Raw genomic sequence first — 19,031 nt, 5'->3', positions numbered from 1 at the left:
ACACAACAAGTCTATTTCTAGTGCTTCGGAAATATGCCGGTCGTTTCTAGATTTAGTTCATCTTATAGAGATGATCGATGATCCACTTCATACGTCACTCACCAGAAGTAGTGCACTTTCTTGCGGCGATTACGAGAGATGTGGATGCATTGTCGTCATATGTCGTAAAATTTACAACCTTTCAGACTTGTAAGCATATAAGAAAACTATACGTCATTTCTCATATGGCCTGTTGCAATGCAGCATGGGTAATTTATCTTCATATAAAGGAAAACTGCTTACTCGTACACCCACAAATCAAATAGCAAATTTTGCTTTTTCTCTTCTAAGGACCGTTGAATGATATTTTCGCTTTGAAGGATGAGTAAAATATACAAAAATACTTATTCTCCTTTAAAAAAGTTGAAAAAATCAGTGATAACTCAAATTGCTTAAAATGAAAAATCCATTCGGAGGGCTGCACCGTGACAGTACCGTGGAGTACACTTCACAAGGTGGTCTCGTGACCCCTTTCTTTCATCCGTACACTACTCATCATAGAAATATCAATATTATGTAAAATGAAAAAAAAATATGTTGTTTGAGAAATGTGAAACTTCTGACTTGTAACAAAATAATGAATTTCAGAGTGTAAAATCAAAATGGTAAACTATTCGAAGTATTTCCGTTTTTGTCCTTCTAAACATAAAAGCTAGAGTACGGTTGGTGTATAGATCACGTGTGATTAATTGCAGGTGATAGGTTTCCTAGATATTTTGTTCAAATCCAGTATACAGAACGCATGAGACCTAATTTCATCAACCTATAGGCCCTAGATAACTTTCGAAATTCGAAGAAATGCGCTGACGCTTTTTAATAATACTCAGTAACCTATGACTAGTCAGGCGACCTATGTCGCTTCTCGCTCAATTTTCTTGGCGCTAATTTATCTATCAATGGCAAAAATATAAAAAAGTGTTGGATAAAAAATTATTGGGTTGATCGCTATTGTGTGGTTTCAAGCGCAAGTAAACAGCTGTCACGCTTGCATACCGCCCTCTACAATTAATAATGCCAGTCGCTGCACGGCTTCCACGGCTTGCGTTTCTGTTTGAAATCCAGGGTAGGTCAAAGGTCAACATAAGAACACGCTCCCGTTTAGGAGTGGAAAAGTACGGTGTATGATCAGCAAAACTGCAAACTGTACAGACAGGTCGACAGCGGCAGTCGTTGCAGTTCTCGCGCTAGAAACTGGTGAATGTTCATTAATTTTCTTAGGAACACTCGGTAAGTTTTTCAATTTTGAGAAAGAATTTATCAAAGAGGACTTTTCTCACAGCAAAATATACAAAAAGTACAAGTTTATTAGAGAGCGTCGCGCTTTATTGCTGATCCGGCAGTTGTGAGCCCTTTGAATGCGGATCTTGACAGGCCAAATGCCGGTGACTACCATGAGATGGTCACTATGTATCAAACCCTTTTCCGAAAATATAGCGTCTAGTATTGAAAAAACTCAAATCACCGGTAAAATAGTGCGATTATTTACGCAGACCTGATTTTCGGGACCGTCCTAATTAATGATGTAATTTTATAAACTGGGGTTAGAAATAGAATAAACGGCTCGCGTTCTATGGTTCCATTGTCAAGACTCTAAAGTCAAGTGCAGGGATAATCAATACAGTAGCGTCATGTCACATCACTATGTGTTTATCATCCCTGGATAATAATCATTAATGTTTTGGTCCAGTAGAAACCCTCCTTACGAAGGTAAAAACCCTGTTACTCAACTGTCATGTTGGAGATTTTATTAATATTGGCCATGGCATATGTTGTAGTTTTTGTTACTCTGTTAGTGTTACTCGGAGGTAAAACCTGGATGTAGGAATTACATATATTTGCGACTATAACGTCTGGAATATTCAATTTTCTCGTCCTATTTACACAATGGACTTCAACAGGTAATTTTACCCCTTTGTTTTGCAAAAAAATTGTCACATTCATAATTAAGGAAGTGTCGTCTTGCACAATGTACCGGATCATATGTATAAATTTCTTAGCTTTCACAAGTTGAAGTAAAGAAGGTACACGCGGCGCGGCATGTTGTCCTGCTGTTTGAACTTGCTGAGTCTCACATCATTGTTACTGATTTTATATTGAAGACAATGATACTGTTGGCGCCATTTAACTTGTTGAAAAAGTATTTGACAAAATATTCCTGTAACCTGACTGACAGAGAAGACAATGATCAGACGAAAACGACTTTGTCAATCATCAATATATATAGTGATTGTGAATATAGCGGACTGCTTCCTGGATAAATATGAATGACCGCTCATGCCGCACAGGTTGTGCAAGACACTAATATTTTACAGCAATTTTTTATTCTTCTTGATTTAAGGTTTTTTCTTGCCATGAAAAAACTGCCATAAATGAGCAACTTAATTGTCATTTTGTACTTTTGCTGAAGTCGTCAAAACAGGACTGTTAATTTTACTTGTGTACCAAAATCATAGATCTGACCTTATGCATAGATTTTTAGTGGTTTTCGTTTTTGGATATTTGCTTGTTACTGCCATGACCACGGAGATCCCTTTTCCACCATAAGAATAGACAATGTTACACACAGTTACATAAAGCTGTAGGGATTCTGGCCAATGCATGCAGTCGGACGTGTCTTACCATTATCAGTCTATCTTGAAAGTTTGTGAGAAAGGTTGAAAGTCCACTCTGCTGACCGTCTGGAAGTCTTTCAATGGACTTTTGCAATCAGTGTGCATGCTCAGACTCTTGACCTTCCCACACATGCACATGTACCGGTACACGATGTAGGAGATTTCCACGCACTGGTGTGCTGGCGACCCTAGGTCATATACATTATTCATGAAGTGACATCATCAAGCCCTTTGATGCCCTACATACTGTACAGGAGGTCATTGGAATGAAATGACTGCTGAACCAGACAAAGTACACTGAGAAAGTGTGTCAGTGTCACAGGTCAGCAAGCTTCTCGCTTATATCAATCGTATCATCCCTGAAACCATCTTTGATAGGCAGTTTCTGTGCTTAACCCCCCACCCACCTCAACAGTTTGGTAAATCCCTATTGTTTTGATTAAAATGGAAGGACCTAAACCATAAGGAAAGGGGTTAACGGAAATATTGTAAAGTATTTATCTGCATAATTCAGGAAATAGAAGGCAGTGTGGGTGACGGTTAACTCAATATAATTTACAGACTCCCAGGTATTCAACACTCTCTGAACTAAATGACCATTCCATCAGGTTGATTTGTTTCCAAAACATGATAATTGATATATCTCGATATGACATCGTTTATGAATAGGCTTGACCATTTTAAGATCCCATAATCATAAATTAAAAAACATGATTTTCGTCTACAGGTTCTATAAGAGACTATATACAATAATTGTGATTATCCTAATATGGCCTGTTTTTTCCTGTCTCTTTGATTAGTTGACAAAAATTTTGCCAGCTGAATTTTTCCAGAGTCAGCTGTCGTATTACAAAACAGCCCTTTGCAGTTGACACCGTATTACAGAAGGGTCATTTCACCATATTATGCAAACAATGTGTTCTTCGTGGTCAGCTGTAGGATTGCATAATATTGTGCAATTAAATATTGATCACAATGTCACATCAAGAAGAGATATAATTTACTATCTTCCGTTTGGCAATTTTTAAAATCAAATTTAGACACAGGGTTCTGTGTAACAGTATATAGAGCACCAGTGCTATGCTGACCTTTAGTTAAATTAACTTTATTGCTTGACAACACTCGGGAGTGTGGTAACTAAGGCAAAAATGTCAAAGCTCAAAGTACAGTGACCAATTACACAATATGGCAGTACACAGTGTTGTCACCAGAAAAAAAAATTTGTGGGACATTTTGTCCCGCTGACCAAAAAAAAGCGGGACAACGGATGATTTTTGTGAGACAATATATAAATGTGTTAAAAAGTCAAACTGCAAATACGAACCTTATTCTATGCATGGAAAAAATAAAGGACTCAACAACTCATTCAACTTAACTACTTTTTTGTAAACATTCGGTAAACATATCAACTGATATTGAATATCAGTGCCTTTTAAAAAAAAGTCTATGGGACTTTCGTTCTTTCCAGTGTGAAAGTCCATTTCGGGGCCCTCTACAATAACAGTAGTTGCTAGAGTGTCCAGCCATTCAGCTCCCAGTTGATTACTGTCACTAGTTACGTTTTTTTTCGCACACTAAACCCCCTTTCACAACCAGCAGAAGGAACAGGCCAAGTCAGCATTTATTTAGATCAGGAAACATATCCCTATGATGTTTGTAAACACTCATCAACTTTTGACGTGAAATTTTGGTCGCCAGCCAAGGCTACAAATTTTGTCAATTGATCGAAGCATGGAAAAAAGACGTCCATGTTCTCACGTATAAGTTTGCCTGGAATAATATACAGTATACTTATCATGCGCAAGCCAAGAATCGATAATTTTTTGCATAATAAGAGAACTTTCCTTCAACTATTCCACATTTAAACCTCTGAACTACTTTTTGAATAATATCATCAATCGGCAGTGGGCAAGTTGTCAATCATTTCCAGACGTAGGTCGCGTGGGCGAGGAACGGAGCAAATGTCTGATAACATCACACAACACGTATCTCCCTATATACATGATTCCAAACATAGCAAAGACCTAAAAATTATCTCAGACAAAGTTGCGTTATTTTTTGAGAACAAAAATTCACTGAATCTCAACGGCACGAACACTATAACGTCGTTCCCGTCCAGACCCTGATTGCCATGCGGAACTCACAGTATAATGCTACCAGCTTCGAGTTCGTTGTTTTCGAAAAATGTTCATGTAATTCCTTAGGGATATACAAGCTTTACATTCTTGTGTTTTTGTAGTTCGGATTATTGTTGTCGTAGCCTTTGAAAATATTTATCGTGCCCATGACGCCTCCAGCTTCCGCGAATTCCGTGGACATGTACCGGCGCGGTATGCATGCAAGGCGAACACGTCCAGTGCGTCAGACTACCACAGTCTCGTGTGGTTCAATACACATGATACACGACGGCTGCTGTGTGGTATACGTAATGCATCACACATCGGCCATCATGTATCGAATCACAAGTGACTGTGGCTTAAGTACGCCCTCTGACGGGTATTGCCTCCAGATTGCCTCGGTTTCAACCAGGAAGTGTAATTACTCGCGTCAATCATTTACGTCCATGGTGAGAAGTACTGGCTGTATGATACGGCCGGCCGGCCGTACGGCTGGCACCACGAAAGTTTATAATTTCAAAGGCGCGCCACTATTGGCGCGCACGCCCAAGAAATCCGCGACAAAACAGAAAAATACGCGAGAATGTCGCGGAATCGCGGCCTGTTGAGAACGCTGAGTACATCTGAATAAGATGATGGCATAAATAATCATTTCTTTAGAAATTTAAGAACTTCTCTCAGTACAGTGTACCAGCAACAAGTGATACCTGGAACAAATTCTGTAGCAATTGAACAATTTGTGATAACTTGTCCTTTCACGAAATAAAGGTGGGTTACATGTAATAAAGCTTTCCTTTGCACATAAATGGCTTTCTCTTTGAGACTCCACATGATCTCTGACCTCAATCTTTTACTATTGCAAGTAACGTATAACTGTACAATAGAAGAGAGCCATGCATTTCCCTTTGATTAAATACTAGCTCCCTATAAATTGATGGTTTGCTAGAATTACGGTGATGTAAAGTTTAATCTTTAGAACTGAGTATTATGTCTGATATTGAAATCGACTGATGTAGAACGAGACAGTCCTGCAAAGAAGGATATTGTGTCTCATAATTGTGGTTATCGAAGGTGTAATGACATCATAATTAATTTATGTCAAAGCTCTTACCTGTTCTGCAGAACTGAATAAATAAAATTGCAATGATGGATTGGCTATGTACACGCTTGTTTTCCAACTACTGATAAAACAGTATTCCAAATTTCATCAAACATTTAAGTTTTTTTATCAGTTTTGACATACAGTTTCCTGGCCATCTTAATATTTTAGCACTGAATAATGTTATTGTGAAAGCCTGAAGTTTACGAACACGGTAGCCAATGTACATGTTCCTGTTATTCATACTATTTGGGTATCATAGGAAAGGTCATTATGCTGAAAGGTATTGGATGGAGGTGATAATATGGATGTGCGCCAGCTGTCTATGGTATGTGCTTGCTGTCTTGACCTCTGTCTGTAACTAGGTCAGGTTTGAATTACATCAACAAATGTCAATGTCATGCCACAAAAGTAATTTTGCTAAACACACCCTTGTTCATCGAAGAAATAGGTTATAGTAGCTGTTGCCTTTATCTTTTACCCCATTAACAACCATTATATATTCTGATCATATTGTTTTCTCGGACAAAGTTGACCCTGTACAGACTGGGTTAGGACGGAGGGGGTCTATCAAGAAAAGTAACAGGTTTGTGTTTCAGGAGACCAGCAGGTTATACTTGAATGTTTGTGTGAATAAATTCACTTTAATAATTCACAAATGCCTCTACATAAAGCACACAAAAGATGAGACAGTGCCCTTCAAGATCTTATATGTTTGAAACCCTGAAAGTTTACACAAATGTACTGACTGTAGACTGAATTTTACAGTTATTCAACCTTTGACAATACATACTAACATGTAAATCTGGTCAGTGCTGATTTCTGACATAGATTTTTTAAACATATCTATACATCAACTTTATTTCAGGTGATTCAACAATGACTGACAGTATAGATACCAAATCTGTGGTTGTTGCCCTGGCAACTGGCTCTGCTATTGCCTTGGCAGCCAAGCAGCTCCTTTCTCTCATTGGCGACGACGACAACAACGTGAAAGTCTCCTCTGGAGTGAAGAAGTTCCCTCCCACTTTTGGCCGGGAAATGAGAGAACAAGAGTTCCTGCTGGACGGCAAAGCAGCATTTGTGAACCACTGTTCCTGTGGAACCATTCCGAGACGAGTTATGGAAAGACAGAGATGGTAATTGTAGTTTTCAAAATACTTGGTTGCAATTCCTGTAAATCTAGTGTTAAGATTTCAGAAGCAAATCGAAGCATCTTCACCCAGGCTTAAGTTGAAGTAATGACAGATACTTCCACTATCACATTTTGACCGATCATTTAGTTTTACTTCATTGATATTTGTCATGAATTTTAGATTTTACTAAAGCTGTTTGTCTTGTAAGCTATCAAAACTCCCATTAAATTTCAAAACTCACATAAAATTTCAAAACTCCCATAAAATCAAGCTTGATTTCACTGTGTAATTACCTGGGTTATCGCAGGATATGGTTTTATTGGATGTCCTGTGCAGAGAACTGTAGCGCTTTTACATTAACTATAAATCATAGTATAATAAGATTACTATCATTGTGAACAAAATGAATTTATTCAACTGATGTAGGTATTTGAGCTGTGAATTTCAATGTTTCTCAACCAGTTTTGTTCCGCTGTGTGACCAAATCTATATTCCATAAACTATCTATGAATTTAAAACACCAGTATATCTCATAAATCTCATAATCTCATATCACTGGTGTGCACAGCAGTTTACAGTAATACAGGGGATTTTTCAAATGTAATTTCATGCAAGGTTGGTCTCCAAATGTAAGCATAAGCAAATCTTTTCAGTAATTTCAAACTTCAATTGTTTGTAAAAGTGCTTACCTCTACTGCACAAGCTACATGTAGCTAGGTGGCTAGATCTTGAGCATCGCTGAATCTTTAATTAGACTGTTTTTACATGGTTTATATCTGGAAAGAGTTGTGAAAGACTTTTCTGCATAACCATGTTAAAGTTAAGGCCAGAAAAATATTAGGATTGGTTTCTGATTCCTGGAGGCATATATACATACTTTCTAATTCAACAAATTTGTGTCCTTTTTGTGTCCTTAGTCAAAGGTCATTTGCTCTTTCCTGTCAAAAAATTATGTGTGTTTTTGTAAACTCACCATCCAAACAGGTTTGAAGACGAAGCAGAGAGCACCCCAGATTATTTCTACAAACACCGAACAGTTGGTTACTATGAAGATGCTTTGAAAACAATTGGGGACTTTGTTGGTGCAGACCCTAAGGACTTGGCATTTGCAAATAATGTTACTACAGGTGAGAAAAAAATGAAAAACATTTGATACTAGAAAGATGTTTACAGTGATGCGCTAAACAGGTTCCATTGTAACCTTTCAAGTCTGCACATAATGCTAGCATTTACCTGTCATGTGCAGAACTTGCTGAGCATTCATGTTTCTAAGTGGTTGTGTTGGTCTTTCAGTCTGTTTTGTATGTAGAAAATATACCATATAGTTTCCTGTCAGTTGCATATGAGAGAAAAAGTTAACAAAAGACAAATTTGTTCCAAATTTCCACAATTTTAAAGGTTAATGGAGTGCATGAATAAATATACGTGACATTACTTCATTTCTATTGTATGATCTTTCAATTTACTTTGTTGCTTTTGATGAGTGATAGAATTCAATAGTCTTCAAAATTAAACTGCAATTTCCGGCAGTGACTGCAATATTGAAAGTTTGACTCTCACAAATGAAACACAATGTATGCCCGTGTTTTTCAAAGAAGAAGTCTTTTGTCAGTACTTTTAAACTCTTTGCAACAGTAGCAATTTCATTTTCCTCTACAACACTTATTTTTGAACCCCCCCCCCCAATGCATGCATTGCCTTAATGTCGAAGTTTTTTCTGTTTCTGTAGAGAATGAATTGACAGTGAGAAAAATTAAGTATTGTGGTGTGCTGCATAGAAACTAGCCCTTTCTCAGCGTTGAAACATGCAGTTAATTAAGTACAACACATCAAAATTAACTTTTAACTATATGATTTGAAAGCAGATACACTGACAATAAGAAAAATAATTGTAAATAATGCGGGTTGTTACCCAATGTTTGGAAAGAAACCATGACCTCACATACAAATGTATTTATTTTACAGCTATAAATGGTGTACTGAGATCCAAGAAATGGAAGTCTGGCGATACTATTCTGATCACAAATCTAACATATCCAGCCGTCAATTTAACCTGTTATGATGTCTGCGGTGATGATCTCAATGGTGAGTTACCACAGCAACCACCCCTAACATAGACACAGATACAAAGCAATCAGTATCTTATCATGCTTTCCAGATTTGAAAATCATTAATTTTGAAAAAAAACCCCGTATTTTTAACCATCACTTGTCAGAAAATCAGCCCGGTATGCTATCATTCATTGCAGCTAATGTTGCATGAACTCAGTAAATTTTACATGAAGGTAATTTTAATCATTTTTCAATAGGTACCGTCTTACTTTTCACTTTACCAAATAAACGTTCATACCAAATGAAGTGGTATGGTTGTCTCCATGGCAACATCACAGCTCAATCCTCCCATTAGATATAGCTCTTTGGTAGACTAGTCAAACTGCCACAGCGCAAAGACCATCTAAAGCTGTTGAAGTAAACAAACTTAGTTTTGTTTGAGACATTTTCGCAATTTAGTAATGCCAATAGCTACTGACCTTGAACTAGATCAACAAAGTCAAGGAACTGATGAGAATCCAGTTTCATTCAAACAGATTATTTTGTCAAATTCAAAGTGCTAGTGACAAGTCTAAGAAGATGAGCTATTCATTGTATTTACAAATCACAGATCACCTTTATACAAACACTGATACCGCATATGCATTTCAGGCAAATATTTTGACATACAACCTATGACTCATTTTGTACAGCTGTAGGCAGTGTATTCTACATGTGTAGAAAGTTTTTAGCCGATTGTGATGAACTTTTGACAAAGTGACCTCATAAAAACCTTTCAACACAGTGAACGTAATATGTCTTTTAAGTACAAGGTCAGAGTTCATATTCATTCAGGGATCTACAAAGTATGTACATATTCTTTGCAGACATTTTTACAATTTTGAGGATTTTTTGAAGGAATATTCACTCTGGGATCAGCAATGAGCAATACTTTTTGTCAATTTCATAATAATTTTTGCCAACTTGATCAACTCAACTCAATGAATTTGGCAGATTCTTAAAAAACTGAATTATGCAGTAAACAATATCATAAAATAATATAAAAAACAATGAGGGGAAAATGTTGACAGGCAGTGCCAACAGCTTTTATGTGCTAGAAATGATTTAATAATCAAAAAGCTTGACAACTTCATAAAATCCATATTGAAACAACATCAGAATACTATTGTGTGTCAACTAATAACTGCCTGACAGTAATTCTAGGGCAATTCATTCTAAAGATATGAATCGTTACTTGGTCGACTGAATTTTATTACGAAGTTCAATAAAATCGTGCAGACAATGAGTAATTCAGTTTGGTCAATATCTGTACAACTACAGTGCAGCAATCATGCTGTGAAATCACTGTCACCATGACAACCAAGCACACATTGTTCAAACACATCACAAGATGACAGAAATTTATTTTGGATTGTGTCTTCCATTTAAGTTGTCATATCCTTCAACATAATTTTGGTAAAAATTCTGTTCCAGCATGACTAAAATACTTCAAAATTTTATAACAATTCCCAGATAGTGTCCTCTTGATTAGAAAAAAATACAGCTTGTACTTCCCAAATATTTAAAGTTGCAATATGGATCAAAATTGTCGATTTTTTTTCGTAAAACTAAAGCAAATAGACCATACTACGTTGAAGTACTCTTCTTAGCTAAGCCTCTTACCAATCCCGGCACACAAATACGTTCATTTTGATACGTTTCGGCCGCCTAGAAAAGCTGTTTTGTAAACAAACTTTCAAAACAAAAACATTGGCGTTTTCTGCTGTGCACGTGACAAGTACCACCAAGAGTGATGACGTCTCAATAGAGTGCACGTTGGAGACACGATGACAGAACTTGACATATATAATGATAATTCATTGTAAATTTTGCGTTTGCCTAACTTTGGTAGCATCACAATGTTTCAGAAATATAAGTATATCGATATGATAAAGTACAGCTCTACAAAAGATCGTGTGATTGATTTTTCTCACCCATATACATGTATGTCAGTGCCGCGCAGTGTGCACCTACTGTGTACGTTCGATCGATCGAGCGTCCAGACCACGTACACCGATCTGGTTGTGTTCACCGCGTGCCTGACAGCGTTTCTGCAATCCTCTCCCCGTTGCATGTTGTTACATTTTTCATGTTAAAAGGCGAGGTATCTGCACGCTATATTTATTTATATATTTATATAATATTTATCCACCACTGCAGAAGTTCGGCAACTGTCTTGCCCCTCAGTCAGGTCTTGCATGGCCATGTCAGCGCGTCGATCGACGCGTAGCATCGTAAATGAGACCATGCCATGATGGAAACTGCAGTTTTTCTTGTTTCCGAAAAATGCATATTTGACCTGAAGGATATAGATTATCAATGAATGCTAACAGATCTAAGTTATTCCTTCCGGAGGGACTACGGCCCGGTTCACATTACAAATCGTGGGGTCCGCACGGTGTTGGTAGGTCGGTGTTGCCCGAGGAAAACACCGCTGGCTAGCGAAGTTGATCATCACACAGTGGCGACGTTGGTGCTTTCGCGAGAAACTGTAGACTCAGTCTGCCTCCTCGACGTGGTGCAGTAGTCGCGGTCACTCTTTTTTCTGGTTCCATCTTTCGATCTGACCAAACATGGTTTATTTTGCCGACATTGTGGGCTAATTTCTGCCATTTTTACTAAACTGAATCAGTCAGCAGAGACCAGGACGCGGGCAGACACCTGACCGCTTGCCCGTGGGAAGGCTAGCTAGGCATGTTGACACGATGTTGCAATTTCGCAAACCGTTACCATGCACCAAATACGCATGCGTACATATTCAAATAGTAAAAATGACGTTTCAAATTTTGTGCTTTACTCTCGCAAACAGTACGTACCAAAACAGCAATTTATTCGGTAATTAAATCAATTTACTCAAATTAGAGCCATCCCCGTGTTCCTGTTAATGGTCGAATCTGCAAATGAAATTGTTATGGATTTTTCTATGAAGTCAAATCTTCGAAATATGAAGGTCAATTCTGATCCATATTGCAACTTTAAAGCATATTTGATGGCGCCTGAAATTCTAACTTTGCTATTTTGATGTTGTATAGTTTCTCATTCAAGCATACATATCCAGTAAGCATACATCATGGGATTTCTGAATTTCAAGTTCTTAATTGATACTGAAATGGTGTGTTAAATAAATATAGAATCATTCATTTTATCCCAATGGAAATTAGTCTCTTCATCCAGATGTTTCATTCCCAGGTGTATTCTCAGTTAATTAATTTCTGAGTCAATTATCATATTAATTGATCATTCACCTGTGACAAATGATAGTGCATCCAAGAAGACAGATGTGCATTGAAGAGTAAGAGAGCAGTACTATCTTATCTTTGAATTCAATATTTGATGACCCATGCGTGCCTGGTGTGTGTATGTGTGAAGGCCATGCACTGTAGTCTTCATTCACCTATGATAGTATAACTTGTGTCCAGTTCATGCTTAAGTAAATTGAACAAATCTGTAGTTGAAGAATGAATTTCCCTTGGGTTGTTGTACATGTATAAAGTAGGTGGGTGGCAAGGTCAAGTGTGTAAATAGAATGGTACATGGAGAACAGTGCTTGACTGTACATGTAAAATTCATGAGCCAATTTTTCACTCGTATGTTGTGAGAATAAATGCCTTTTCCTTCCCAAGGTATTTTCATAAATTAATAATTTAAGGACAGATCAGTTCTTTGAGTAGAAGACCCACCATGTTCATATTTTAAATTCTTTCTGTTTCAAGTAATACAAACTGATGGTTTAGAATTGCCACACAGTCACCTGTATGTTGGAAAATAATATTTCTTTGCTAAAATAAGCAAACTTTACCACTTTCACATCAGGTAGATTTGAAGGAAAAATCAAAGATTTAGCATTGGTAAATTTTACAATTAAATGATGCTGTTCTTGCCATGCTTCGTACTTATACTTTGTCTGTTCTTTCAACTAGGTGCTAAAGTTGCCTTAGTGAAGATCACTTTCCCAATCAGGAACAAGGAACAAGTGATAGATGCATACAGAGCAGCTCTGGATGCCAACCCTGGGACAAAATTGGCTGTCATTGACCATATTGTCAGTTACATGACTTATGTAAATCCAGTTAAGGATTTGGTTGAATTGTGTCACAGTAGAGGAGTTGAAGTGGTCATAGATGGTGCGCATGCTCCTGGACAACTCAGACTCAATGTACCTGACATAGGGGCTGATTACTATGCTGGTAAGAATACTTCTCAAATACACAACATATGTAAACCACCATTGTAAACGCAATCATAGTAAACACAACTCCCTGTAAACAATTTCCCTCACAATAGCAGCACCTGTAGACACAGTCACCCAACCATCACAAGTACTACTCTTGTAAACACTTTTAGCCATACAAAAAATATCATTTGTGGTATGACTGAAACATCACTAAAAAATTCTCACCGTAAAACCCATGTTTAAATTTTTTTAGCCATATTAAAGTGTACCAATACAAATGAAAGTGACAGCTACTATATTGTTTGTTTTCAACAGGCAACATCTACAAATGGTGTTTGTCTGGCCGCTGTGCCTTCCTGTGGGTTGATCCTAAACGTCAGAAAGATGTCAGACCAGTGGTCACTTCAAATAACTATCACAAAGACTGGAGACAACAGTTCTATTACCAGGGAACTAGGGACTACACTGTCTACCTGACTGCCGGCGATGGTCTCAAATTTATCAATGACATAGGGGGTCTGGTAAGTAGTCATTCAGTCTATTGTGTTTATATTTAATACAGACGATATTGCAAATAAAGTTTGGGGCAGAAAATGACACGTAGTTTTGGATGATAGTCTACCATACGTTTTTAGTGTATTTAGAAATTTCACATTCAAACCAGTATGTAGACTGTTTGAGAAAACGGTTTTGTTCAACTACGTTATGTATGTGAACATGTAATTTTGAAGTAATGAAAATATGTAGACTGTCTATTCTTCCAGAAAGATCTGAAAACATAATCTACTCCTGAAAGATCTGTGAAAGTCCTAGAAAAATGAAACTTACTCACCTAGAAAATTAACTGATTAATTGTCAACACGGCAAAATATTGATTATCATGAAAAATCTGACACAGTTACTCCATCATCTTCCCTGAAAAACAAAATTCTCTCAAAGGCTGATGTAAAATCTTTCTGAAAGTCGTCGAACATTAGGAGACTTTGAATCTAGGAAACCTTTTATATCTGGTTGTCATCAAGTTCTAATTGCAAGTTTTTCTTCAAATATCAGGATGCATTGTATGGCTACATCACACCATTGGTTGACTGGGCAGCAGATACTCTGACCAAAGCTTGGAACACGGAGCGTTTACAAATCCCCAAAGATATGCATGCTCCGTTCATGAGAATCATCGGTTTCCCCTACACCAACAGACATCCCATGACCGGTGATGGCAGTGTTGCCATCATGAGAGATCTGTGGGAGAAATACAAAGTACAGTGCCTTGTCAATGCTGAAGATGGACAATTCTGGTGTCGTTTGACGGGCCATGTCTACAGCACAAAGGATGATTTCTACAGACTTAGAGACGCTGTGCTTGACTACGTCAAAACTGGCAGGGAGGAGTAAAATTGTAATTTGTGGACTGATAGACATTGTGCTCACAGTGTAGCACAGTTGCCTGAGATGTTGTATAATGTGAATGAAATCAAGAAATGATGATTTTGGGCAAGATTGAGATAAATCTATGGAACACTTTCCTCAACATGATGACGCAAAGTGTGTAAGCCTTAGCCATATTTCAGAGATTTGTGATTTCAGTAGGATGAAGAACACCTTGAGTGTCATATGCATTTTCATTTTACCAGCTTCTGATTAAAATTGGACAATGCACATTACAGTCAATAGATCTACTCTATATGCCATGCTACCACAAATTTATACTAAGTACTTTTCACTTGAAAGAGGTAACTGTATAACTTTTACATATAAGCTTGTTGAATTCCATGTTTTCCTGGCACATACATTTCTGTTCTGTCTGTATTTATGATAGTATTGATATGCCTAGATCCAAAGTATTGTAACAAAATGACCATTATATTTCAGACCTAAATTTTATATTAAACTTTGATTACTTCCACTTTATATTATAACAATATATACAATGGTGTCTCTTGCATTGAGCAGTGCTGAATTTGATCTCACCCATGAAGCTTTCACATTGAAATTTTGAAAAGGACTAGCTTGCCATACATATTTAGCTGTGTTATGTCTTGGTAACAAAAATAACTGGTTAAAAATAATCGATAATTGATATTGATATGAATGAGAATTGGTGTTTTTTGCTAGTGATAGGAAATACAGCATGTTCAGCTGTCCTTAACATTACTACATTGTATGTTACTGTACCATCAGGAACTGTTATAATGTAACTTGGGAACCTTTGGTAACATTTACCAACCTTCACAAAAGCACCGTTTTTTTTGTCACAGCACAGAAAAGCTGGCTACTCGCACAACTTTAATCAAGTTCTTCCCTTTGTCCAAAGCTCTGATTAAATCCAACATAACAGTATCACTGAAATTTGCCAGGCAGTGACTGGAGCTAGCAGTACTTTTCACAGCGTGCCAACCTACTCCCTGTTGTAACAAAATGCCTGTACATTCATAAACTCAATTTTAGCTGGAAAGTTTATCATTTGATTTACGGTTTTAATGTTATAAATATGTGCCCCATGCATCCCAACGTGAGGCTTAAAGTCCCTGTAGACCCTTTGGTTACAAGTTTCTTCAGCTGACATAAAATACACAAATGATTTTCCTAATTATTATTTCTTCTCTCAGAAAACAATGAACCTCAACTGTGATTGACATCAATTATTGGAATGAAAGCTAGATAATAGAAAGTTCACAGGGTTTTTTTTGTGTCAGATTTTTTTTTTTCAAATGTGATGGATTTATCTGCTTTGTACAGTAGCGCACATTTACAACTTAGAAAGCATTTATGAATCTGTAATCTGAGATTTCTTTCAATTGCAAATGCTATTGTGACATTTAGCAATGATTGGGAACAATTCCAAGATGGTTGACTGATTTTAATCTCAGATAACAATGAAAATCGTTGACACCAGTGATCACGATGTCCATCCTGTTAAAAATTCCAATGGTTGATGACATTGAGAAAGGCAGGGTGAAACCATGGTGTGATAAAACACAGATCATGAAGCTAGACTGCCAGAGTCCATTGTGAATTTATTTGAATGGCATACATAAACATTGTTTGAGTGATCATGGTCCTGAGTAACCCTTTTCCATTTTAAATGTCTTACTGATGACTCTCTTTGACATAACAATACCTAATATCTCTTCTGTACTTCGCTTATCTAAGATTTTGCTTAAATAAAGGGATCATACACTTCAATGACAAAGTATACTTTGAAAGATTTTGCTGTATTTTGAAATGTAGACTTTTTCTAGTTACTGTTTCTTCTCTGAAGGTTTTGAACACACTTTGAAGGACTTTTTGCAGTGTACTTAATATTCATCTTTTGTATCCATTTTGTATGGTTGGGAACAATTCTGTAACCACGAAAAACAAAGTCCAGTTAACTTGTGCCGTATTCCATTTATACTTCAGTGCCAGTCAGTATGATGACTTTACGATAAAAGAAGAAAATATACATCTTTTGCACCATTTTTATTCCCTGTGTAAGTAGACCAGGTTTGCTGACAGAAATTCATGTATCAAGATGATACAGCTTGTCGTTTCATAGTGAAATTCCCTTTTATTTTCCTTCCAACTTGTAATGATATGAAATTGTATTATTTAATATCTAGTGTTTTATGTATAGATGGAATAGTATAATCTGCTTGGCCTGTTTAATGGCATCCAGTAGACAGCTGTAAACCTCTATTTCAGAAATTTTTAGAAATTTTCCTGGAAATGTAAAACTTCTATTTTGAAAAGCATATATATATCTTTATTAATATAGCAGAACTCGTAATGCTCACCATGTAAGCAAATGTATTTAAAGTCATGTTTGTTTTGCCCTGTTTTGACACAAGATTTTGACCCTCAAAAGTGCAGACATACATGTATATGCGTATCTGTGCATTTCTGCTGTGCAGTCTTGCCGGTTAAAAGTTCTTATGTTGAAGAATTGTGGGATCTGTTAAAATATTATAAAACCGGATCCACTAAAGACAAACTGTACAAGTCCATGATCATTCGTTATGAATATTATCAGCGTTCTGCCGATGGGATTACAATAATTTGAATATTTGTGGCACACACAGAAATAAGATTTGGACATTGCCGTGTTCAAATTTTGTATCAACCCTGAATACCAATCATGAGGCTTGGATGGGTTTTTTTCTCTGCTTAATTCCAGAGTTCCAAGGAAACTTGGTTATTTGGAAAAATTTGGCACTCCTTCAGCAATCTGAACCACTGATTACACCAATGAATTATATATAAATATTATGAGTAGTTAACTTTAACCTCACCCTGAGAGACACATTGATTGTAAGGAATGCTTGATATGTAAGATGTAATCACAATTTGCTGTAGAATAGGGTGAACAACATAATTGATTGGTTTGTTCTGTGCTACTGTTATGCAGAAAGATTACATAATCCTGACTCTTTGTTCTACAGGAATAAGTTATTACAGGTTTGAACAGACTTGAGAGGGTCTATGGTTTGAACATGTGTTAATTTCTTTCTGTCAAGAGTCTTTAAACAAAATAGCACCTAACTGAAATAGTTCATTCACATGCATTTATACAGTTAAACTAATATACATGTGGAGAGTGTGTAAAACCAAAGACCCTCCGTCACTTCAGAGTCTATGCCAGTAAGGATGTAAAAAATCTATTTTTTACATCCATGATGCCAGTAAGGTGAAATACCGTGTACAGAGGAACCTGTAGAGTGAACATAATGCAATGTGTTGCCAAACAATATGACCTGATATCTTTCTTTAAAGTGAACAAACAAAACTGCCTGGAGAAACCATCTTTGCAAAATGCAAGTTCAAGCAAACTTTGGAATATTACTTTAAAGATTGTATTTTGACAAGATGAAAGATATGTGAATATTTTGTTTAGGGTTAGAAAGAGCATGATTATGGATGATAGAAAAATAATTTTTGGATTATGATAAGTAGAAAAGACACTGATGTCTTAGACGTTAAATTTTTTGTTTATCAATAAGGGAATGTAGTGGGAAATGACATGTATTTACAAGATGAGTAATAAAATATAATAAATGCAACACTGTCTGGCGTGTTTGTCTTGTGTTGAACTCATTGACGACTGTTTATGCATTCGTATTTCCCAGGACTAGGCATGCTTGTTTGCTGACTAACACGTAAACAGACCACTACTTCCCATAGCAAGCGTTGTAATTCAGTCATTCTATGGAGCTACTAATTCTATATACACTTCGAAGATTGTCTTCCTACGGTATGTCGCTCTCAAAGTTCAGAAAGTAGTTAAAGCATCACGAACCATGGAGGTGCACGAACAAAGCAAGCGACGGTGTGATCAGACACTAGACCATGGATGTGAAAAATAGACAGACCGAGTTGGTCTTTGTCAGTTCCCCTTGCCATCCTACCCTGAGTTTGCTGTAGGTGATCTGTCCACTTTGGAGTCTAAGATTTTATTTCTCGTTACCCATGACTTTCCGCAATATGAGTTGAGAGTCACAACTCTGTTCAGCGCTTTCAGCAGAATAACACAAGTCACATGACAGTAGTACACTGACGTCACTATGATTAATGCATGCAGACTCATCAGTAAATACAGTGTACGAGCATTGTTCATTTCTCGTTTAGGCTGTATTATTTACACAACACTGTCCAGTGAGGTAGGGAACTACCCACGGGTAGTGCAGTGACCCTCATTTCCATTGATTTGCATGTCGATAGAATTGGAAATGGACTTGAAGAATGCACTCGTACAGCATGATCATTGCTTGATCAAAATACACTTGTTTTC

The 19,031-nt window shown here is 36.9% G+C and overlaps 1 protein-coding gene across 1 annotated transcript; it reads left to right on the top strand.

The window, feature by feature from the left end:
• Positions 1-1,121: 1,121 nt before the first annotated feature.
• On the top strand, positions 1,122-17,884 carry LOC139114642 (uncharacterized). Its single transcript, XM_070676480.1, has 7 exons — positions 1,122-1,266; positions 6,736-7,006; positions 7,988-8,130; positions 8,969-9,088; positions 13,014-13,280; positions 13,583-13,788; positions 14,321-17,884. The coding sequence occupies exons 1-7, from the start codon at positions 1,161-1,163 to the stop codon at positions 14,657-14,659; spliced, it is 1,452 nt and encodes a 483-aa protein (XP_070532581.1). The 5' UTR covers positions 1,122-1,160; the 3' UTR covers positions 14,660-17,884.
• The last annotated feature ends 1,147 nt before the right edge of the window (positions 17,885-19,031 follow it).

This window comes from Ptychodera flava, chromosome 16 (assembly GCF_041260155.1).
Source record: "Ptychodera flava strain L36383 chromosome 16, AS_Pfla_20210202, whole genome shotgun sequence".
Classification (NCBI taxonomy): Eukaryota; Metazoa; Hemichordata; class Enteropneusta; family Ptychoderidae; genus Ptychodera; species Ptychodera flava.
The sequence above is the reverse complement of the archived record's forward strand: the minus strand, read 5'-3'. Positions and strand labels throughout refer to the sequence as shown.

Excerpts from the sequence above, each read along its gene's own strand:
- LOC139114642 (XM_070676480.1), top strand. The coding sequence starts at position 1,161 with ATGATCAGCAAAACTGCAAACTGTACAGACAGGTCGACAGCGGCAGTC. Across the intron at positions 1,267-6,735 it reads AATTTTCTTAGGAACACTCG|GTGATTCAACAATGACTGAC; the intron begins GTAAGTTTTTCA and ends ACTTTATTTCAG. Across the intron at positions 7,007-7,987 it reads GTTATGGAAAGACAGAGATG|GTTTGAAGACGAAGCAGAGA; the intron begins GTAATTGTAGTT and ends CCATCCAAACAG.